The sequence below is a fragment of the Palaemon carinicauda genome, chromosome 38, assembly GCF_036898095.1.
Source record: "Palaemon carinicauda isolate YSFRI2023 chromosome 38, ASM3689809v2, whole genome shotgun sequence".
Lineage (NCBI taxonomy): Eukaryota > Metazoa > Arthropoda > Malacostraca > Decapoda > Palaemonidae > Palaemon > Palaemon carinicauda.
The window spans coordinates 5,607,721-5,632,117 of record NC_090762.1 but is presented as its reverse complement, the minus strand read 5'-3'; the positions used below and the strand labels follow the sequence as shown (position 1 = coordinate 5,632,117).

Here is a 24,397-nt window from a genome sequence, read left to right as displayed (position 1 = left end):
TGTCTTGCAGCAAAGCCCATTTAGGGTCTACGGGAGCAGGTGTGGCAACAGACGGGGTTAGCGACTGAGGCGGAACCATTTACCATCCCTGAAAGCCTTGTTATGTGTGACATAATAGTACAGCAAAACTTCAAAGGCTCGACAAAGGTTGAGAAGTTGACCTGTAAACAACTTGGAGCGTCTCCTGGCTAGGCGCCAGGGCGAGTCTACCAGAATTGAGAAGTCTATCTGGGCAGAGGCATGAACTCCCAAGCCGAGAACTTCTCTCGTGTCCTATCAGACTCTCGCTCTATAAGCCAGTTTAAAAGAAGGGAAATCAAAGGCTGTATCCCTAAAACTCCTCCTGGTGCAAAAACCAGTCGCCTAGCCAACGTAACGCTCTCTAGGAGAGCGAGAGAGCACTAGCTTAAAAACAACGGCTTCGAAGTAGCTAGGCCTAGTGTAAGTTCTGACGTTTAGGCGAACGAGGAGCAGCAGTTACAAGATCCGGACGAAGATCCTTAAAAAATCATCATGATTTAATTAAAGTCCATAGGAGGCTAAGCAGCTTAAGGCTCCTCTCCAAATGACAGAGTCCTCAAGGGAATATCAGTAGGAGGGAGAACAGCAACTTCCTCATCTACAGGAACCTTGTCCGATAAAAGCTATGTTACCTCAGTGAGTCTCTCACTGGTGCATTAGTAGCAGACCAGAAGGCAACGTCATGTAACTGCTTGACAGTCTGTGAACTGTCAACAACTGAACTGTCAACCACAACAGATGCGTGAGGACATACAGTGTCCACTCGAGACTGCTTTGACTGTCTAGACTGAGCAGTCAAAACAACTCTAGAATGCGGAGGTTGACGCACCGCGTCAAAACAAAACAACTTAGACTGTTGTTGTACCTCGCGAACGTCAACGGAAGGTTCCGTGCGTTACTGAACGTCAACATGCGGCTGGCAGGGTACACTGGAACGCATGGGTGGCGGGACTCTCTCAGCTGGAGTGCGGCAGAAGGTCGCCTCAGCGTCCACAGGACGCACAACCGTGGTTGGTTGTAGGCTAGAGGTTGGTGCAGTGTCAACCTTCTCCGCACGAAAGTCCCGCATCAATGACGTTAACTGAGACTGCATGGTCTGCAGCAAAGACCACTTAGGGTCTACAGGAGCAGGTCCGGCAACAGACGGTGTGACTGCCTGATGCGGTACCGCTTTGCCTCTCTTAGGAGGTGAGCAGTCGTCGGAAGACTGCAGCGAGTCCGAACTGACCCAGTGGCTACAACTGGGCCGTTGGACTTGCGCGGAAGGGACCGACTTGCGCTTAATAAGCCGCGAGACCTTGGTCCATGGTTTCTTACGAGAAACCTCTTCCGCAGACGAGAAATAAATGGGCTCTCTCATCTTTGTGTGGGTGGGGCGATCTTGGGTAGATACGCCCGAAACCACGGAGGGAAACGTATGTTCGTTGATCAAGGCCTCTCGAACCCATAAGTCGTTCGACATTACTTCTCCCCTGGGCTTGGGAGCTTGCAAGAGGTCCCGGACTAGGTGAACGACAGGCACGAACAGACGAACCCTCGGACGCAACACTGTAACACTTTGCGCATATCACTTTATCACTTCGATTTTCTGTTTTGCACTTATTTCACTGAAATCGAAACTTTTACTGATTTCTACCTGAAACACGCAATTCTACCCTTCATTAAAAGGTAGTAATTGCGAAATCAGTCGTATAATGCAGCTCATTAATACTAGCAAAAAACAGAAAACATATATAAAGATAAAAAATTCAGTGGCTGGGAAAGAGACTAAACACTAGTTCAAATAAACTACGTTTACAATCTCTCACCGCACATAGCCTGGGGACAAGAATAAAACCCTAGAAACGTTTTACCTTCTTCCCCGTACAGCGACTAGGGACGAGAGTAACACGAGAACAACGTTACCCGCTTGAACGGAACGTTTTCTCTCCTCTCTCTCCCTCCGTCTCTATCTCTCTCTCTCTTTCTCTCTTGATTTCGCACCTAAGAGAAGAGCCCAATAATATATCGTCAAAAAAACATGTTATTTGACTAAAGGAAAAAAAAAAACTGAAATGTTTTCCAAATAAAAAGCTCCTTTAATTTAGAATTTAAAACATTAAAGCTAAGAAAGAATGAACAAAACGTCAGAATCGATTTACTCTTACTGCAAAGTGAAACCGTGATACACTCTCTCTCTATCGTAACGATAGAGCGCATGTTGAACGTCCTGAACGTCAACAACTGCGTAGTCTAAAAAACTAAACGTTAGTTCATCTTTGAAAACAGTACGAAGACTATCAAAGAAATTCTTTCATAAAACATTAAATTTAAAAAGTTTTAAATTCTTTAAAGGCTAAATACGATATAACGGGCTCAACGTTGATTAACTTCGGTTCCAAGTTAGGACCGCCTACTATCAGGAAAGGTCGCATATAAACAAAACATAAAAATTATCATTTATATGTTTATAATAAATGGAAAGTTAATCGAAGAGGCCTAATAAAGGCGGAGAGATATAAAATATATAGATCTATAACGTGTTAAGCAAAATTACTAAAAACCTAAACACACTTCCGTCTAAGGGAAGGGTCGGCCATTTAAAAGTGAAAGAGAGTCCATACTCTCTTTGTCACCATAATTAAATCTATCCAAAACGAGTTCAAGTTTTGAGATGAAGATAAAACACCTGCATAGCGAAAGCTCAAAACTAGAATAGTGTACTTCACCAAATAGTTGTGAAAACAAATCCAGTTAGTAACAGCGTATTAGTAGGTCTTGCCGGTAGCCCGACAGAGAGAAAATTGGTTCTGTGTTTACATTGAGTACTGAGTACCTGCTCGACAGATGGCGCTGTTGATGTACACCCCCTACCTGCATAGCGATCGCTGGCGTATTTTGAACGTAGAGTTTTCTGTCGAGCAACAGAGTTGCAGCTTATATAATCACCGGCTAAGTTTAATATTGAAAAATGTATATACTGTAGTGTGTATATATATATATATATATATATATATATATATATATATATATATATATATATATATATATATAGAATTGAAAATGAATATGAATAAAACAGATAATTTTTGATGAAAATGCAGACAACAAATAAATGTTAAGGATGAACCTCTAAAGATTGTTAATGAATAAACGTACTTAGGACAGACAGTATGCATTTCCCCAGGACACAAGACCAAAATTAAAAGAAGGATAAGCATGGCATGGATAGCTTTTGGTGAACAAAATAAGATTATGAAAAATAAAATGCCACCTCCTCAAAAAAGAAAACTATTTAATCAGATGGTCCTACCAGTTTTAACATAGATATAAAAAACTTGGAGCCTTATAAAAGCCTTAGAACATAAGCTAGATACTACTCAAAGAGCTATGGAAAGAATAAAGATGGGAATAAAACTAAATATAAAGGTACTTGTCCTCTTGCTCTTATATAACATACCTGACTGTCTGTGGGCGAGACCTGGTGTGGTACGAGATTCAAAATATCGAGTAAGTTGTACTTCGAACTGGGCATTATCTGTGACTAAGTGGTTGAAAGCTCTCTCGATTTCCCCTTCCAGTTCTACCAGACAATCTAATTCGTTGTCATAGTCTTGTATTCTCTTCCTTAATGCCAACACCTGAAGATCATGCATTAAAAATAACACTTATGGCCAATATCTTCCCTTAATTCTTGTAAGTAATAAAAAAAATTATCATTATTATTAATTATAATGTACACTCCTTCAAAATGAGAATACTTTTCATGGAGGCGTTTCTATTAGCTAAATACTTAAGCTAAAATTCAATGATATAAGGTTCCACAAGATTGTCTAGGAAGCATGCACAGTATTGTATTATGGCACTAAGAATGCTTAAGTTACATAAAAAGATATAATCATTTGGATATAAAAAAGTGGGGAAAGTGAAAATTATCCCTACTTTCTGACTGACACATCGTCATGATTTTCTTGAAATATTTTGCATAGTTAACACAAGAGATGGCTAATTCCCTTTTACTGACCCCTATATCTACGGGTACAGTTGCTATACACTAAATGCCATTGTTAGCCAAGTTGATGAAGCATTTACTTCAGTTATTGAAAAAGGTAACTGAAAATTTACTATTACTGATCATCACATGAAAATTTTGAATGTGATCTTAGACTCTCAAATGCATATTTGCGCAATGCTTTACCTTCTCCTTAATAACTTGTCTTTCCTTAATTCTTTCCCTTAAACTCATTCTCAGCTTCTTTTCGGAGTCCCTATAGTGTACTCTCACAGACACTGTTTTGACCAACTGTCCAGCCCGCAACACTGCCCAGGCCAGGCGTCCACGTTCATTAACTACCAGGCGCGCTGTGTCCTCTAATTTCCTATCTGCCTCATTAGCAACATCCCGGACTGCTTCAGGAACCTACAAATAAAGAGAATGCCAATGATAAAAGTTCTCTTTTTACAAGAAAACAAAGACATACTTCCTGGAGAAATAGTTTCTTATTTTTTATTATTGTTATTATTGTTATTCTCTTATTAACTGAGCAAAAAATTTGATCTTGAAAAACTAGCTGTGAGTGAATAGAATAGCAATTTCTAATGAAAGAAAGTAAACAAATATAAAAATAAAAAATGTAGATGTGAATATATAGTATACATACAATACCTAAATCATACATACATATACCAAGGCACTTCTCCCAATTTTGGGGGGTAGCTGACATCAAACAAATGAAACAAAAAAGGGGACCTCTCCTCTCTAAGTTCCTCCCACCCTGACAAGGGACTCAACCGAGTTCAGCTGGTACTGCTAGGGTGCCACAGCCCACCCTCCCCCGTTATTCACCACTGATGAAGCTTCATAACGCTGAATCCCCTACTGCTGCTACCTCCGCGGTCATCTAAGGCACTGGAGGAAGCAGCAGGGCCTACCGGAACTAAATGCAGTGAGAATTAATTTGCAGCTTTTATTCATTTCCGCAACCGATTATAAAATGTATCTCGTCCAAATAATAGGTATGAACTTGTAAACTCACAATATCACAATTTTTTAAAGTAATTTGTATATTTCCTAATCATACAAACCATAGTCCTTTAATAGGACTAATCCTCAGGAGGGAAGAAGTTCCTATATCCAAACTGGCTTGTTTAAAATCATAGGATGTTAGAATACTCAGACCTACAGAGGTGTGGGAGTGTTGGCTCCTATTCACCTCCTAACAACCTGAGAAAAGCTTCTCATGTGATACGCTAGGTTTCTGTTGACAGACAGACAATCATCGAGGAATCTATATCCAAAATGTATTGTCAATTTGAAAAAAAAATGGGCTGTGTGCATTATAGCCATCCTCCCTCTTATAAAGAGGATGGGGGATATACTTCTAACTTTGGATCAATAGAAAAACTGCTCGGAACGGTAACTTACCTGCATTAACATCAAATCCAGCAAATAAAGTCATAATCGCTGTACCCCAAGGAAGGAGAAAGAAAAGAGGAAATATGGCAAGATATTCTTATCGAAAAATTGTAATATTTAATAGAAATACAATATGTCAACATGCCTGATTAAGTTCTGTCAGATAACCGATCCTCCGTCGTTGAATTTGCTGCACTTGATCCAACGACATAGGGGGACGGGGCATTGGAGTTGGATTAGGAGAGTATCTTCCACTTTTCCGTCCTTTCCCACTGTATGTAGTTTTGGGTGTCCGTGTTGTTGTGGCACCAGTGCGCCCTGTTCGGACGCTCCGAGATGTTGTTACAGAACGGGAGGTGGTCCCCGTCCGAGGTGTTTTGCTAGATTTGGCAGGTCTCGGTGATCCCGCAAGACTCAAGGGGGGTACATCCGTCTGAAAAAAAAAAAGCAAAGGATTTTAGCACTAAATAATAATAGAGAAATGTGTGGATAGAACATGTCTTTCTTATCCTTTGAGTAATTTGAATATGATATGAATATTCCTTTATAATATCAAAATTGCAGATCTTTTTCTGATATCTTTTGTGAATATTAGGCACTGGAAAACTGTTTATACAGTTTCATATAGCTATAAAAAAAGAGAATGATTATAATTCATAAGCCAATGTTCTTGAAATAACCTTCCTATAAATATGAACAAATATTACTTAACAATTGGTGAATATTACATGTCACATAGGCTGAATCACAGCCTTACGACAAATGCTTAAATTAAATTAATCTTAAGTATTTTTTTGGTTTTCCTGTAGCCAGCTATATTTCTTGTCAAATAGAACCCATTATAATCAGAAGGAATCTATTTGTTTGAACAGATATGACCAGGATACAGCGAGATAGTAAGAAGGTACTTTCATGTGTCTGGAATTATTGAACTTAATGGATAACTTCAAAAGTGGGTTTTCTAATTCTAATGTTGAAAATATTAAAAGTGTTTTTACAAATCTTCAACAATTATAATGTGTTACATAAATAATGTAATGTATAATGAAAACATAAGATATAGACCTATCATCATTTAACCTATTCTTTTGTAGCTCCTTACCCCTTCGTTGTCTTTTTTTATATTAGTTAGCATTCTTGGTGAAGACTTTGTTCTTCTGCTTGTAATTGTTCCTCTTTGAGTACTGTTATCTGCTCCAAGTCTTCCTGAGGTCTCAAGAGGTCCGTCTAGATCTAAGAGGTCACAATAGAATTCATTGACCAGCTCATCAGTTACCTGGAAAATAACGAAAGAAATAATGTAGATGTTGAAAAGGAATATGTAAAGTTAGTATTAAAAATACTTTGTCCTGAACATGAAAATGATTTCATATCAATAGACTACCTTTAAAAATAGGAATTTCTTCCAAATTGCAGCTGGCCATGAATGATTGGTAATCGTAACTCATTAGCAAATTTGTGTGAAGCTGTGGGTGATATTAAAAAAAATATTCTGTACGTCGATAAAACTATCTCTTGATTTCACAAACCCCAAATAACTTTAGTGCAACAATGTATTCATAATGACAATTTCTTTATGGTATTTCTAAATCTAAAATGCCTGTGATAAGTGACTGGCACAACTGTTACGTATATAACGGTAGTGATTACAAAGTAAGAAACTGTATGATTTGTAAAACATTACAAAAATTTACTCAAAATTCATGATAATTAATATGTATGGAAAGGTCACAGATATTATCAAAACAGTTACTTCAAGAAAATATACATAAATTATTTTTAACAAATTAAAAAATGTTAAAAGCTTGGTGAGTACAACCTCTCCCCTACAAAATCAAAATGAAGGTAAGACAATTTTAAATTCATGAAGTAAATGTAATACCACAGTAAGACCTATAAACTATTTACACCTAAAGGGATAAATCTCCAGGTAAGTGGAGAAAAAGTCAAACATGATCTTATAATACCTGAATAATAAGAATATTTCTGTGCATCAAGAAGTTAGAGGTAGTTAAGTTTTATACAGAGCACTTTATTTCCGGTAGGCCCTGCTGCTGCCTCTGATGCCTTAGATGACCGCGGAGGTAGCAGCAGTAGGGGATTCAGCATTATGAAGCTTCATCTGTGGTGGATAATGTGGGAGGGTGGGTTGTGACACCCTAGCAGTACCAGCTGAACTCGGTTGAGTCCCTTGTTAGGCTGGGAGGAACGTAGAGAGTAGAGGTCCCCCTTTTTGTTTTTGTTTCTTTGTTTGATGTTGGCTACCCCCCAAAATTGGGGGAAGTGCCTTGGTATATGTATGTATGTACTTTACTATTGACTGTAATACTCTTTGTATAAAACTTACAGACAACCAAAATTATACCCATTTGGAGACCAGCCGCAATGGTACCCTTGTTGATATTAATAATGGAAGATAATCTGTTCCTAATTCCATAATTATTCTAAAATGAGCTAAAAAAAAAAAAGGGCCGAGAGAAAGGTTACTCTTGTAAGTTTATCCATATTTAACAGGGTATTATTAATGTCCCCTTTTTTTACAATTAAAGCACCAAAAGATGGTCTCAAACTTCCTTATTTGAGAACATTATGTAAAACCTGAGTTGGTATGGAACATCTAGAGACTTTCATGATTAAGAAGTGACTTGTTCATAAAAGCAGTTTGTTTTCCACAAACAAGCTTTCTGGGGCAATATATTTAGTCTTTAAGGACTACTGCTATTGCAGTGGTTACATGCTGATAATATATTGTTAATCAGAACCCACTATGGGTTAAGCAGAGGTATAAAAATATACATCCCAGCCAACTCTCAGGTTGAAAATTATATTCTTCAAAGGCTAGAGTACTGTAATAAATTTACAACAGTTAATACACTTTATATTTTCATTCACTGATGCTACGATGATATACCCAGAAGTAGTTACCTCTACAGAACTTCAAAGAGTATGAAGGAACGTAGAGAGTAGAGGTCCCCTTTTTGTTTTGTTTCATTTGTTGATGTCGGCTACCCCCCAAAATTGGGGGAAGTGCCTTGGTATATGTATGTATGTATTATTGTAAGCCTTTAACCACAGGCAAGTCTGCATGGCACAATTAAAATAATTTCCTTGTTTATTATCAAAACATTATCTATCTGATGCATTATAAATGCTCCATGTTAATACTGTTCTTGGCTTCTGATTACTTAGATTATCAATTTATGACTTATGTCACATTTTTTTTGTATCCATGTTACTTAGACATCTTTAATTTTCCTTTCAAGTAGTATTTCTTAATATCATTACTCAATGACCTACGTTGTTGAATATTAAAAGTTATTTATTATTCTTGAACCCATTACTAGATGTTTCATAGTACACAAATCTCAGTAGAAGCAAAGAAAGTCCATCCATCAATATAGTTCAATTATTTTTCTCTTGATGATGACTGTAACGGTTAGAATGATTTTATCATTCATAACAGATGCAAAATTCCTAAAGTTAATGGATAACTAACAGCATGCCAGGCATTATTCCTATGACATACTATTATTTCTGTATTTTAAAGCTCAAGAAAATATCTTCTTCAGACTTCTCTTATTTCTTCTACAACAGTCTACAGGGTCTTCAGGGTTTTACCTTTCTGATATTGAGAAAGCTTTTTTCTTTCTTGGTTTTGAATGGAAACATTCAATCTCCTTTCTTTACTGCCCACAAAACTTGAGGGCATTTCCATGGCAAACCTTTGATAATCGTGATAACCAGAATTGGCTTCCAATCTCCCTATGCATTAGGGACAAGAGATAACTTGTTGTAAATACCCTAACAAGAGGTTTAATACCTTGTCTATCAAATATAATACATAAAATTATTCCCAAAACTTTCACAATCTCTTGATTAATAATGAGTGCCCTTGTTGTATTTTCTAGTTAACTTGGATTGGTCCCGTGGAAAGGTGAGGACTCAGGGATAGAGAAATTTGGGGATTTTCTTTGACTACAGTCAGTACCCACGGATTAGGATGAAGCACCTCTCAGTATCCCTACCTGATAAAATGGAGAATACTTTTCTTTAATTCAATATGTTATTTTGATAATAAAATAAATTTTTTAATATACTTACCCGGTGATTATAATAGCTGCAACTCTGTTGCTCGACAGAAAACTCTAAGGTAAAATTCGCCAGCGATCGCTACACAGGTTGCGGGTGTGCCCAACAGTGCCATCTGTCGTCCAGATACCCAGTACTCAATGTAAACAAAGAACTCAATTTTCTCCTCGTTCCATTGCGTCTCTATTGGGGAGGAAGGGAGGGTCCTTTAATTTATAATCACCGGGTAAGTATATTCAAAAATTTATTTTATTATCAAAATAACATTTTTCAATATTTAACTTAGCCGGTGATTATAATAGCTGATTCACACCCAGGGGGGTGGGTAGAGACCAGCAAAATATGTTTACATTATTATGAGCTAAGAATTTTTATTTCATTTTAGAAGTTATCAAAATAACAAAAACAAAATAAATAGGTACCTGGTAAGGAAGTCGACTTGAACAATTACTCTGCCTTTTTAAGTACGTCTTCCTTACGGAGCCTCGCGATCCTCTTAGGATGCTGATCGACCCCTAGGATCTGAAGTATCAAGGGTTGCAACCCATACAACAGGACCTCATCAAAACCCCTAATCTAGGCGCTTCTCAAGAAATGACTTTGACCACCCGCCAAATCAACCAGGATGCGAAAGGCTTCTTAGCCTTCCGGACAACCCAAAAACAACAATAAAAACATTTCAAGAGAAAGATTAAAAAGGTTATGGAATTAGGGAATTGTAGTGGTTGAGCCCTCACCCACTACTGCACTCGCTGCTACGAATGGTCCCAGAGTGTAGCAGTCCTCGTAAAGAGACTGGACATCCTTAAGATAAAAAGACGCGAACACTGACTTGCTTCTCCAATAGGTTGCGTCCATTATACTTCGCAGAGATCTATTTTGTTTAAAGGCCACGGAAGTTGCGACAGCTCTAACTTCGTGTGTCTTTACCTTCAGCAAAGCTTGGTCTTCCTCACTCAGATGGGAATGAGCTTCTCGTATTAACAGTCTGATAAAATAGGATAAAGCATTCTTTGACATAGGCAAAGATGGTTTCTTAACTGAACACCATAAAGCTTCAGACAGGCCTCGTAAAGGTTTACAGTGAACCCTCGCTACTTCGCGGTTCGACCATCGCGGATTCACCACTTCGCGGATTTTTTCCATAACCCATATATATACAGTAATATATATATATACTGTATATATATGTATGCATGTATTTATGTATATATGTAGGTATGTATATGTGTATACATATAAATATATATATATATATATATATATATATATATATATATATATATATATATATATATATATATATATATACACACACACACACACACACACACACACATATATATATATATATATATATATATATATATATATATATATATATATATATATATATATCTATATATCTAAAGTAGGAAGATGTGATGTACAGTAGTTCTAAGGGAAAAGTATGGGAAATATGTCTGGGTAATAAGCAAAGCTCTACCTCCAGTTTGTTTCTACATTATGATCAGAGATAAATGTAAACAAAACATTGGTTGCCATTTTTTATCGTGCTTTTTAGCATGTTTAGGAAATGCATGATATAAAATCACCTTTAATATTTGTGCCTGTTTTAGTTTAGGCTATTGTAGTACATGCATTAAGTGTTCTGTACATTAAAGGGTAGTTTGTTAACAGTACTACGTACAAGGGAAGGTTTTAAAAGTCTGAATATACATGTTGAATAAATAGGTAAATATGGTGTCACTACTTCGCGGATTTTCACCTATCGCGGCCGCGACTGGAACCTATCTACCGCGATAAACGAGGGTTCACTGTAGTTCGTTTTAAATAGAACTTAAGAGCTCTCACAGGGCATAAGACTCTTTCTAGTTCATTTCCAACCATATTCCATAAGCTTGGAATATCGAACGATTTCGGCCAAGGTCGAGAAGGCAGCTCGTTTTTGGCTAGAAAACCAAGTTGTAGAGAACATGTAGCCGTTTCAGATGAAAATCCGATGTTCTTGCTGAAGGCATGAATCTCACTGACTCTTTTAGCTGTGGCTAAGCATACCAGGAAAAGAGTCTTTAAGGTGAGATCTTTTAGGGAGGCTGAATGTAGCGGCTCGAACCTGTCTGACATGAGGAATCTTAGTACCACGTCTAAATTCCAACCAGGTGTAACCAAACGACGCTCCTTCGTGGTCTCAAAAGACTTAAGGAGGTCCTGTAGATCTTTATTGTTGGAAAGATCTAAGCCTCTGTGACGGAAGACTGATGCCAACATGCTTCTGTAACCCTTGATAGTGGGAGCTGAAAGAGATCGTTCTTTCCTCAGGTATAAGAGGAAGTCAGCTATTTGAGTTACAGAGGTACTGGTCGAGGATACAGATACTGACTTGCACCAGTTTCGGAAGACTTCCCACTTCGACTGGTAGACTCTAAGGGTGGATGTTCTCCTTGCTCTAGCAATCGCTCTGGCTGCCTCCTTCGAAAAGCCTCTAGCTCTCGAGTCTTTCGATAGTCTGAAGGCAGTCAGACGAAGAGCGTGGAGGCCTTGGTGTACCTTCCTTACGTGTGGCTGACGTAGAAGGTCCACCCTTAGAGGAAGAGTTCTGGGAACGTCTACTAGCCATCGAAGTACCTCGGTGAACCATTCTCTCGCGGGCCAGAGGGGAGCAACTAGCGTCAACCTTGTCCCTTCGTGAGAGGCGAACTTCTGCAGTACCTTGTTGACAATCTTGAACGGAGGGAATGCATATAGATCTAGATGTGACCAATCTAGGAGAAAGGCATCTATATGAACTGCTGCTGGGTCCGGGATTGGTGAGCAATATATTGGGAGCCTCTTGGTCATCGAGGTTGCGAAGAGATCTATGGTTGGCTGGCCCCAGGTGGCCCAAAGTCTCTTGCATACATCCTTGTGGAGGGTCCATTCTGTTGGAATGATTTGTCCCTTCCGACTGAGACAATCTGCCATGACATTCAAGTTGCCTTGGATGAACCTCGTTACTAGCGAAATGTTTAGACCTTTTGACCAGGTGAGGAGGTCCCTTGCGATCTCGTACAACGTCAGTGAGTGGGTCCCTCCTTGCTTGGAGATGTACGCCAAAGCTGTGGTGTTGTCCGAGTTCACCTCCACCACTTTGCCTTGAAGGAGAGACTTGAAGCTTTTCAAGGCCAGATGTACTGCCAGTAGCTCCTTGCAGTTGATATGCATTGTCCTTTGACTCGAGTTCCATATTCCCGAGCATTCCCGACCGTCTAATGTCGCGCCCCAGCCTACGTCCGATGCGTCCGAGAAGAGAACGTGGTTGGGAGTCTGAACAGCCAGGGGCAGACCCTCTCTGAGGCTGATACTGTCCTTCCACCATGTCAGGCAAGACTTCATCTTCTCGGAAATGGGGATCGAGACCGCTTCTAGCGTCTTGTCCTTTTTCCAGTGAAATGCTAGGTGATATTGAAGAGGACGGAGGTGTAGTCTTCCTAATGACACGAACTGTTCCAGGGATGATAGCGTCCCTATCAGACTCATCCACTTCCTGACTGAACATCGTTCCTTCTTCAGCATGTTCTGGATGCATAACTGGGCTTGGCTTGTTCTGGGGGCCGACGGAAAAGCCCGAAAAGCTAGACTGTGAATCTCCATCCCTAAATATACAATAGTTTGGGATGGGACCACTTGTGACTTTTCCATATTGACAAGGAGACCCAATTCCTTGGTCAGATCTAGAGTCCACTTTAGATCCTTCAGACAGCGACGACTGGAAGAAGCTCTGAGAAGCCAGTCGTCCAAATAGAGGGAGGCTCGGATGTCCGCTAAATGAAGGAATTTGGCTACATTCCTCATCAGCCTCGTAAACACAAGAGGAGCTGTGCTTAGGCCAAAGCACAAGGCTTGAAACTGGTAGACAACCTTTTCGAAAACGAATCTCAGAAAAGGTTGGGAGTCCGGGTGGATGGGGACGTGGAAGTAGGCGTCCCTTAGGTCTAACGAGACCATCCAGTCTTCCCTTCTGACCGCTGCTAGAACCGACTTTGTGGTCTCCATGGAGAACGTCTGCTTTGTGACAAAGACATTCAGCGCACTGACGTCTAGCACCGGCCTCCACCCTCCTGTCTTCTTTGACACCAAGAAGAGACGGTTGTAGAATCCCGGGGTTTGATGGTCCAGGACTTTGACTACTGCTCCCTTCTCTAGTAAGAGAGACACTTCCTGTTTCAATGCTCGTCTCTTGTCTTCCTCTCTGTACCTGGGAGAGAGATCGATGGGAGACGTTGCTAGAGGGGGTTTTCGTACAAACGGGATCTTGTACCCCTCTCTGAGCAACTTCACAGATTGTGCATCTGCGCCTCTCTTTTCCCAGGTCTGCCAGAAGTTCTTGAGTCTGGCTCCCACTGCTGTCTGAAGAAGCTGGCAGTCAGACTCTGCCCTTAAAGGACTTGGTTCCTTTCTTCTTTCCACGTCTCCCTTCGGCACGAGCACCTCCTCTGCTGGAGGCTCTGCCACAAAAGGGCGGAATAAAACGGGACGCTGGAGTGTCCATCCTTGGTCTAGCTGACAAGGTAGGCAAAGGGGTGGCTTTGCGAGCAGAGGACGCAACAAGATCGTGAGTATCCTTCTGTATCAAAGAATCGGCAATCTCCTTAATCAGGTCCTCTGGAAAAAGGCACTTGGAAAGAGGAGCAAACAGAAGTTCGGATCTCTGGCATGGTGTAACTCCAGCTGAAAGGAATGAGCATAGGTTCTCACGCTTCTTAAGGACTCCGGACACAAAAGATGCAGCAAGCTCATTAAACCCATCACGTACGGCCTTGTCCATGCAGGACATAATGAGCAAGGAAGTCTCCTTCTCTGTCGGAGAGATCTTTCTGCTTAGGGCTCCTAGACACCAGTCTAAAAAGTTAAAAACCTCGAAGGCTCTAAATATACCTTTCAAAAGGTGGTCCAGGTCCGAAGATGACCAACATATCTTTGAGCGTCTCATGGCTAGGCGGCGGGGAGAGTCTACAAGACTTGAGAAGTCGCCCTGGGCAGAGGCAGGAACTCCCAAGCCGAGAACTTCTCCCGTGGCATACCAGACGCTCGATCTAGAAGAGAGTCTAGCAGGGGGAAACGTAAAGGCTGTCTTCCCTAAACTCTTTTTGGACTGCAGCCATTCTCCCATCACTCGTAAAGCTCTCTTGGACGAGCGTGCGAGTACGAGTCTAGTAAAGGCAGGAGTGGTTGACGGCATGCCTAACACAAACTCTGACGGAGGAGAGCGCGGAGCCACAGACACAAACTGGTCCGGAAACATCTCTTTGAACAGGGCCAAAACTTTCCTAAAGTCCAAAGAGGGTTGCGTAGACTTAGGCTCGTCCAGTTCTGAATGCGGTTCATCTACGTGTGCAGCACCATCATCATCAGAAAGTCCCTCATCCGAGAACTGATGAGGGAACGGCAACGGAGTGGGTAACGGCTGGTTAGCTGAGTCCGGTCGCACGGGTGCATGCGTGACTGAGCCGGACGCAACGTCATGGAACTGCTGCCCAGTCTGTGAGCTGGCAACAACCATAGCAGCGCGGGGACGCACAGCGTCTACTCCAGACTGTCTAGACTGATGTGGGTGAGCAGTGGCAACCACACTGGGTTGCGGAGGTTGACGCACCGAGTCAAAACAAAACAACTCTGACGGTTGTTGAACCTCACGAACGTCAACGGATACCTCCGTGCGTCGCTGAACGTCAACATGCGGCTGGCAGATCACACTGGAACGCATGGGTGGCGGAACTCTCTCAACTGGAGTGCGTGAGAAGGTTACCTCAGCGTCCCCAGGACGCACAACCGATCGTGTGGGTGGTTGTAGGCAAGGAGCTGCACTAGCTGGTGCGGCAGCAACCTTCTCCGCACGAAAGTCCTGCATAAGTGACGTTAGCTGAGACTGCATGTCTTGCAGTAAAGACCACTTAGGGTCTACAGGAGCAGGTGCGGCGACAGACGGTGTAACTGTCTGAAGCGGTACCGCTTTGCCTCTCTTAGGAGGTGAGCAGTCATCGGATGACTGCAGCGAGTCCGAACTGACCCAGTGGCTACAGCTGGGCCGTTGGACTTGTGCGGAAGGGACCGACTTGCGTTTTAACGGTCGTGAGACCTTGGTCCATGGTTTCTTGCGAGAAACACCTTCCGAAGACGAGGTATAAATGGGCTCTCTCGTCTTTGTTAGGCAGGGGCGATCTTGGGTAGATACGCCCGATACCACGGAGGGAACGTCTGTTCGCTGATTAAAGCCTCTCGAACCCATTTGTCGTACGACATTGCTTCTCCCCTGGACTTGGGAGCTTGCAAGAGGTCCCGGACTAGGAGGACGACAGGCACGAACAGACGAACCCTCAAGCGCAACACTATCCACAACACTATCACTCACTTTAACACTTCCCACTGCACTTTTACACTTCAGCTCCTTCACATCCGCCATGAGCTGATTACGGTCACTAGCCAGGGACTCAACTCTCTCACCCAGAGCTTGGATGGCACGCATCATATCAGCCATCGAAGGTTCCTGAGTGCCAGAAGGGGGATTAGGAGCAATCACTACAGGGGAAGGAATAGGTTGTGGGGCATGAGGAGAGGAAATGTCAATAGAACGAGAGGAACTTCTCCTAACTCTATCTCTCTCTAGCCTACGTGTATACTTTTGGAATTCGATAAAATCGAATTCCGAAAGCCCAACGCACTCCTCACATCGATCTTCCAATTGACAGGTTTTATCCCGACAATTGGAACAAACAGTGTGAGGGTCGATAGAGGCCTTCGGAAGACGCCTTGAACAGTCCCTAGCATTGCACTTCCTAAATTTTGGGACTTGTGAAGGGTCAGCCATTTTGAATTGGTCAAAGGGGAATTCAAAAACTATCAAAAAGTCATCAACAAAGAATCCGTAATCAAAAAGAGTTCAAGGATTTGCGAAGAGAAAGCCTGCACAGCGAAAGCTCAAAACTAGAATAATGTACTTCACCAATTAGTTGTGAAAACAAATCCAGTTTAGCAACAGCGAGTAAGTACGTCTTGTCGGTAGCACGACAGAGAGAAAATTGAGTTCTTTGTTTACATTGAGTACTGGGTATCTGGACGACAGATGGCGCTGTTGGGCACACCCGCAACCTGTGTAGCGGTCGCTGGCGATTTTTACCATAGAGTTTTCTGTCGAGCAACAGAGTTGCAGCTATTATAATCACCGGCTAAGTTAAATATTGAAAAATATATTGTACTACATGACATTCTCAATAATGGATCCTTTAATATTAATCTTGATTTTTTCCTTTCTCTTCCAAGGGGATTTTCATGCATTCACTGTTCCCATTTCCAATTTCACCTGTCCTTCAACTATGAAAAGAAATACAGTACTAATATTAGAACCAGTATCAGCAGTCGGGGTATTTACTAGTTTTCAATAAACATTTATTCTATCTTTCATCACTCAACAAACAATACCAAACTGGAAAAGATATATCACAGACCATGCAGTTGTGGTAACGTCCCTGACTGGTGATTGCCAGACTGGCGTTTGAGTCCCGCTCAAACTCATTAGTTCCTTTAGTAACTGCAGCCTTACCATCCTTGTGAGCTAAGGACGGGGAGTTTTGGGGAGCCTATAGATCTACCTGCTGAGTCATTAGCAGCCATTGCCTGGCCCTTCCTGGTCCCAGCTTGGATGGAGAGGGGGCTTGGACGCTGATCATATGAATATGAATATATGGTCAGTCTCTAAGGAATTGTCCTGCTTGCAAGGGTAATGTCATTGCCCCTTGCCTCTGCCATTCATGATCAGCCTTTAAACCTTTAAACCCACACATATCTAAATATATTGCAATTATTAAGACAAACAAACCAAATCTCTTTACAGCAAGTGATATCCTTTAAATAAGGGTTGCTAAGTTAACCCTTTTACCCCCGGGGTATTTGGAAATTTCCAACCCTTAACCCCCAGGGGGTTATTTTTTTCCCAGCACATTTTGCAGTATATTTTTTTTTAAATTGCTATAACAGCCTTAATTTTGGTCATAGAGAGGTCAGGTTGGTCTCATTCTCTTGGAAAATGCCTGAATTTTCTCAAAAAATTATCGAAAAATATGAAAAACAAATTTTTATAGCATTTTTTGCAAGAACGTACCGGTACGTCCATGGGGGTAAAGGGATGGCTTTTGTGAAACGTACCAGTACGTCCTTTGGGGGTAAAAGGGTTAAGGAAAAGGTATCAACTTTAACTTCTGGGATTAATTCCTCATTTTAATAAAAAGATATTATTGTTATCATATACAGGTACTGTATTCATAACCTGATTATTACAACCAAATAAAGGACCCCAATTCAATCATCTTATGTTCAGAAACCCAGCATTCAACATGACTACTGATGAGTGCTTTATCAAACTCTAACTTTAGCACCAGTGTCAGTAAATTTTAAAAAGTTCCGTAAATAGCTTTACTCATAAATCTTTTTATATAAGATTGTGCATGTTTTTAGTATCTATTTAGGTATTTGGTAGTTTTTTGTTCTTTGTTCTACTGCATATTTTCTCAAGTTTTCATAACTACTAAACCTTTTATCAATATTTTATGTGGCTTTAGTAATTCATTTTATATAATTAGAATTCCACCTATATATCACACATCCTGTTTTTTTTTTTTAAAGCTGTACATTAGTTAACTCACTAACCTTGACACTTAGATGGAGTTGCTGATGAGTCAGATTAAGGGCCGGGTGACCCCATTCTGCCCGATGCAGATTCACTTGCTCTAAAACTGTCAACTGAGTTGCAGCTGCTTCTTCTAGCCTCTTCCTAGATTTTTTGCTCTCTCCTTCAACCTGGAAATGTTTACATTTAAGATGTATACATTTGTCCTAGGCTTAATAATAGCATACTGTAAGCCAAAAAAAATTTGAGTAACCATTGACGATGTGAGGGGAATGTGCAATACTAATAAGTTGACTCATTTAGTTGTACATAAACTTTACCAATCCCAGAAGACTCCACAGCTTGCTTTCGACTTCTTCAACAGTGACACTGGCTGGCGGAACAATAACTTCATCCTTGATGACTTGGTCATGGTCCTCCTCGCCTTGCATACCCTGACTATTTCCATTATCACCCTCATTTGTAAGAGGCAGGTTGTGGTCTACCTTGTATGATGTCAACTGTATGATGCAATATTAATATGGTTAGAAATACAACCTCAAATATATTGTCAAAGGTCATGCACAACCTTTCACAATTAGGATAAAAATGGGTATCTTGAATAATCATCATTAGATTAAAATTTTAGAAAATAAAGTTATTATTTCAGAAACATAAGTCAGCTCAGAAATAAATACGTTTTGCACAGACTTAGAAGGGACCAAAGAAAAGATAAAAAAAAACATACCTGAGCACCTCTGGCATCTTCTTTTGCCTGGTACCCTTCAAGGCGATTAAGGGCAGATCTTCTCCACTTCAACTCCCTTCCAACATCAAGATCAGCTTCAGAGAGTCCACCTTCACCACCAACACCTCGTCCTGCAGCACCCACACGCTCTATGATTTCACGAACCTGATAAAAAGAAATCCAATATTTAGAGTTGACATAAAATTCTCTACACAGGTTCACAAAAGGAACCAATACCTAAAAAATAATATTTTGAAAGTAATTTTGTATTTTTCCAAGCCATACAAAACCGAGTCTTTTAATTTGGGAGATTACTTTAGCATGAGCTGGAATCAGTCACTGAAAATGGATAATGAACAATTACGCGACCAGTGAGGGAGTGGGCCTCGCAGTCTGTTCTCTATTCAATTTTGCTACTTTTACCTAGGACTCAGAAGGGTGGAAGGAGGGAAGTTACATTAAAGGACACAGGTTTGTATGACTAGGAAAAACTACAAATTTTTAAGACAATTAGTATTTTTTCTAACTATAGAAACCTGAGTCATTTATAGGGGCTTTTACTCCTAAATTGTTTGGCTGTGACCAGAAAGACAGTATTTTTGGGATGCTGGTAAAATTCTGTGGTTATCAGCTGTTCACTCATGCTGCGGGCAAGCACTGGAGCCTCATCAAGGCTGTTCACTTTCAATATGGTGAATATTTGAGGGGTTGGATGAAGTGGGACATTAAAATAAATGACTCAGGTTTTTATAGTTAAGAAAAATACAAATTGTTTTGAAAATTTGTGGTTTGTTCATAAACAAATACAAACCCTAGTCTTCCTTAAAGGTTTAAAGGCCCCTCATGAAAGGCAGAGGCAAGAGACAGGGACATTGCCCTAGAAAGCAGGACAATACCCTAGAGACTGACTATATTTACATATGATCAGCACCCAAGCCCCTCTTCACCCAAGCTAGGACTGCTGATGATTTAGCAGGTAGACCAAGGTGGGAGGATGTCTCATGAGCTAAACAGGCATCTGATTAGCCCTAACCCAATTATATACAGATGATATCTGAGACTGGCTCGTATAATAAAAGGTAGGGTCTAAGTACTGTATCTACCTTAAGGTAAACGAGGATATCACTGACTTGACAAGGTTATATTAAGTTTAAAAAAAGGGAATTATATTGTAACTTAATCTAAATTACAACTAAATATCACAAGGAAATTCTTACCTGTACAAGGGTCCCTTCCAAGCAGGTATTCCTGGTTAAGGTACATCAAAGCAGAGATAAAGGGGGAAGAAACTCATTCATTCCAGTCACACATTCGCTTATTTTGGGAATAACCAATGACGTGAAAAAACGTTGGTCGTTTTGTAAGGGTATGTTATAAAATATCTTTTGAGAAGCCACTATTGAACCAGAAAGAGAAAGTGTCTCATGATCTATGGGCACAGTCCTCAAGATAGTGAGCCATAAAGGTGGTCTGTCTTTTCCAGATCACAGCAATAAGGACTCGGGCTACTGAGGGGTTCTTGTGGAATGCTAGGGTTGCAGCAGCATCATGTATATCCTGAGCACTATGAGAGGCCCCAGGTAGCACTTCTTTAAAATATCTATAAGTTTTGAAAATAACCTTCCTCAGTCAAAAGGAGACAGTGTTTTTGGTTAGTTCTCTCTCATTGCTACGACCCCTACTCAATGATGAGTAAGGCATTTTATGACGAAATGGAGCACTTCTCTTCAGATAATGTTGGACTGTCCTTACAGGACAAAGTAACAGATTGTCAAGATCATCAGGTACCTCTTTGATAGCCGAGATGGAAAGGGAGTCAAATTGATTGTCTAAAATTGAAGGATTCTGGTTCTTTGACACAAACCTGGGAACAAAGGTAAAGGACAGGTCCTTCCATCACTTTGAGTGTGATATCAGATAAGATAAACCATGAGGTTCACTCACTATTTTTGAGGAGGCTAAGGCTAGTAGAAATACTGTCTTCAAAGTAAGATTACTACAAGAAACCCGATGAAGTGGTTCGTAAGGTGCCATCTTGAGGGACCTTAGAACCTTAATCACACTCCAAGATGGGGGTTTTAGTTCCTAAGGAGGGTAACCTGGCTTATTCTTTACAGATTCTCCTGTCCTCAGACACCTGACAACACTGAGATTACCAAACAATTCTTCTTCTTCCAAGGGGTTAACTACAGCACTGTAATTGTTCAGTAGCTACTTTCCTCTTGATAAGGGTAGAAGAGGCTCTTTAGCTATGGTAAGCAGCTCCTCTAGGAGAAGGACACTCCAAAATCAAACCATTGTTTTCTAGTCTTGGGTAGTGCCATAGTCTCTGTAGCATGGTCTTCCACTGTCTTGGGTTAGAGTTCTCTTGCTTAAGGGTACACTCGGGCACATTGTTCTATCAAGATTCTCTTCGTCTTGTTTTGTTAATGTTTTTATAGTTTATATAGGAAATATTCATTTCAATATTTTTACTGTTCTTAAAATATTTTATTTTTCCTTGTTTCCTTTCCTCACTGGGCTATTTTCCCTGTTGGGGCCCCTGGGCTTATAGCATCCTGCTTTTCCAACTAGGGTTGTAGCTTAGCATTTAAGAAGAAGAAGAAGAAGAAGAAGAAGAAGAAGAAGAAGAAGACTGAGCAACAGCTTTTCTTTGCTATGACTGAAAGAGACTTCTCCCTTCGTAGGAACACAAGAAAATTTGTAATTAGGGGAATAGTGGCCTTGAATGGTGCAATTCTCCTTCTACAACACCAATCGCAGAAAAGTGCCCACTTTGATTGATATACTATTGTGGAGGGCTTAAGGAGGTATCCCAAAAGTTGCTTCGCAGTTGGTCTTGAAAATCTTCTCTTTTGGAGGAGGTGCTGGATAACCTCCATCCATGTAGAGACAGTCAGTAGACTGCCACATGAAACTTTTTTCAAGTGAGGGTGTTTGTAGAGGGTTTGCCCACACAGGAAATTCTCTTAGAATTTCAATGAGAAGATACAGAAGGTCCAGGTACCACTGTACATGGTGCTACCATGGTACAATCAGTGTTATTTTAACATTTTCTGACTCCCTTACTTTGTTCACGATCTAACAAATCAGGCAGAAAAACTAAAAAGCGTAAAAGTCTAGCCCATCCCATTGGTGTTGAAATACATCCTCCATTGCTTCGGCTGGATCTGAGACTGGACAGTAATACAACGGGAGTTAGTTGTTCAGATGGGTTGCGGACATCTCCAATGTTGAGGAACCACACAAAGTCAAAAGACTCTTCACCACTTGAGGAAGCAAAGACCATTCTGGACCAACTGTCATCCCCAGCCAGCTCAGTGTCAGCTATTACATTCCTTTTTCCCGGAATGAAGTTAGCGGAAAGGAGAACCGAGTTTATTTGCATCTTGTGAGAATCTCCCCAGCTAGCTGGCATTGCAGGTTGGATACGGAAGCCTCCTTGCTAGTTGACCGAAGTCACTAGAGTTGAGTTGTCGCTCATCAACAGAACCGAATGACCTTTCTACATCTCTGAAAAGTGGAGTAATATCAAGTAGGCTACTTTCATTTCTAGGTAATTGATATAAGGAGTTACTGTACAAGGATTTTGGATGTCTCAAAGACTTTCTAGTCCATCCACAGAGACTCCATTTGCACTTGGGTAGTGATTTGGTTTGAACATTTAGAGAGGTTTTATGATGTTGTCTTACTTATTCTTGAAATCGTTTACTGTGTTACTGTTTACTACATCTGCTGGAAGTCTGTTTCATGTATTTTCTATTTTGTATGCAAAGAAATTACCACAATGAGTGGTGGTGTATCTGCAATTCAAGTTTGTATCCTTTAACTCTGGACTTATTTGTGCTAAGCGTAAATAGATTGTTGTGATCTGCATATTTTATTCCTTTAAGAATTTTGAATGCCTTTATTAACTGTCCCCTTAGTCATTGAGTTTGCAGATCAAATAAGTTCAAATGTTCCATCCTCCATCTATATCCAAATTGCCTTAGTGTTGGAACTAGTTTAGTGGACCTGGCATTTACTACTTCTGGTTTGTCTATATCCTTCTGACTACTTGGATCCCCGAATATAGAAAGTCTTGTCTTCTTGAGACCTAATCCCTAAAATTTGCTATTACCGTAGGTGAGCTCACCAGCCTTGGCGAGAGGCATCTGTGAAGATAAGAAACGCTGGAGGAGGAACTTAGAGCAAGATTACGACTAACTTACAACCACTGATGTTTTAATGTCCACTGCAGTGAGCAAAAGTACATCCTCCTGAAAAGAACTCACTTCTCGATGGAAGTAAGATGGCCTATGAGTTTCTTGGAGAGCTTCCTTTTTGAGAAATGGAGCTGCCACTTATCTGAGTCTTAGTACTCTGTCTAACGATGGATACGCTCTGGCTCTTCCCAAATCTAAATCCATGCCAAGGTAACGAAGATGACGCTGAAGATCAAGACTGGACTTTTCTAGATTCAATTGGGTCCCAAAATCTTGGCAAAAATCGAGAAGATCCCTGTGGAGTAAAAGCTTTGTCTTTGAATCTGCTATGAGAAGTTAGTCATCTAGATATCTTAGGAATCTGATCCCCATGGTGTGGTGGTGTAGGCTGAGACCAGGGAAAACAGACTGTGAACAGTCCAAAACACAACCCCTTGAAGTGGTAGATTTTGTATCTGAAAGGAAATCTCAGGAATTCTCTAGATCTGTTATGGATGGGAACCTTAAAGTAGGCATCTTTCAGGTCTACGGTCAACATTAAGTCGTTCTTCTCATGGCCTGAAGAGCTGTCCTCACATTCTCCATCTTGAACCTGGTCTAAAATACAAACTGATTTAAGTAAAAAAAAAAGTCTGACAGGCTTCCAGCCTCCTAACAGCTCCACTAGGAAGAGGTTGATGAAAAAACCTGGACACCTGTCAAAAACCTCCTCTATTGTGTCCTTAGTAAAGCATCTGAGACACTTCCTTCTCTAAGAGTAGATCTTTCCGGGATCCCCTTGAATAAAATGAAGGGATCAATGGAGTCATAGTCAGAGGAAGGTGACAGTCTGTGAACAGGATGTGATACCCTGAACGAAGAACATCTACTGTCCAGGGATTGGCTTAGAAGAACTGCCAAGTTGTCCAATGACTTTGAAGGCATCCCCTACAGGTGGTGACTCAGGACTCTGCTCTTGCATCTAGAGAAGTATTTCCTGTAAAGAAAGAAAGGGTTCTGATCCTGCCGCCTGACGGTCTGAGCGTCAGAGGGTTCTGGTAACAGATGACGCTGTTGCACCTGTTTGAAAGAAAAAACCGGTGAAGCAAAAACTCCAAAGTCTTGACATTGGACTGCACCAATTCCTCAAATTGCTTCTCAACATCAGGACCTTTCATGTTCTCCAAAAATGCAAAAAAGGAAACTGCTTCAGACCAGTGGTCTAGCCAGGACCAAGCCTGAAAAGCAGACATAGCCACCACCTTCATGTTATGCATTCTTGATACAATATAAGCGGAGGGGAGGTTAGAGAGTTTATC

The 24,397-nt window shown here is 40.8% G+C and overlaps 1 protein-coding gene across 1 annotated transcript in view; it reads right to left on the bottom strand.

Moving 5' to 3' along the window:
- Nucleotides 1-24,397, bottom strand: part of LOC137630044 (cilia- and flagella-associated protein 44-like) — a 167,625-nt gene that overhangs the window by 26,606 nt on the left and 116,622 nt on the right. Inside the window, exons 22-28 of the mRNA XM_068361535.1 lie at nucleotides 18,895-19,059; nucleotides 18,488-18,667; nucleotides 18,188-18,337; nucleotides 6,519-6,692; nucleotides 5,562-5,849; nucleotides 4,199-4,420; nucleotides 3,461-3,641 (exon numbers count right to left, since the gene is read on the bottom strand). Coding sequence (XP_068217636.1) covers nucleotides 3,461-3,641; nucleotides 4,199-4,420; nucleotides 5,562-5,849; nucleotides 6,519-6,692; nucleotides 18,188-18,337; nucleotides 18,488-18,667; nucleotides 18,895-19,059 — 1,360 coding nt within the window. The remainder of the gene's footprint in view (nucleotides 1-3,460; nucleotides 3,642-4,198; nucleotides 4,421-5,561; nucleotides 5,850-6,518; nucleotides 6,693-18,187; nucleotides 18,338-18,487; nucleotides 18,668-18,894; nucleotides 19,060-24,397) is intronic.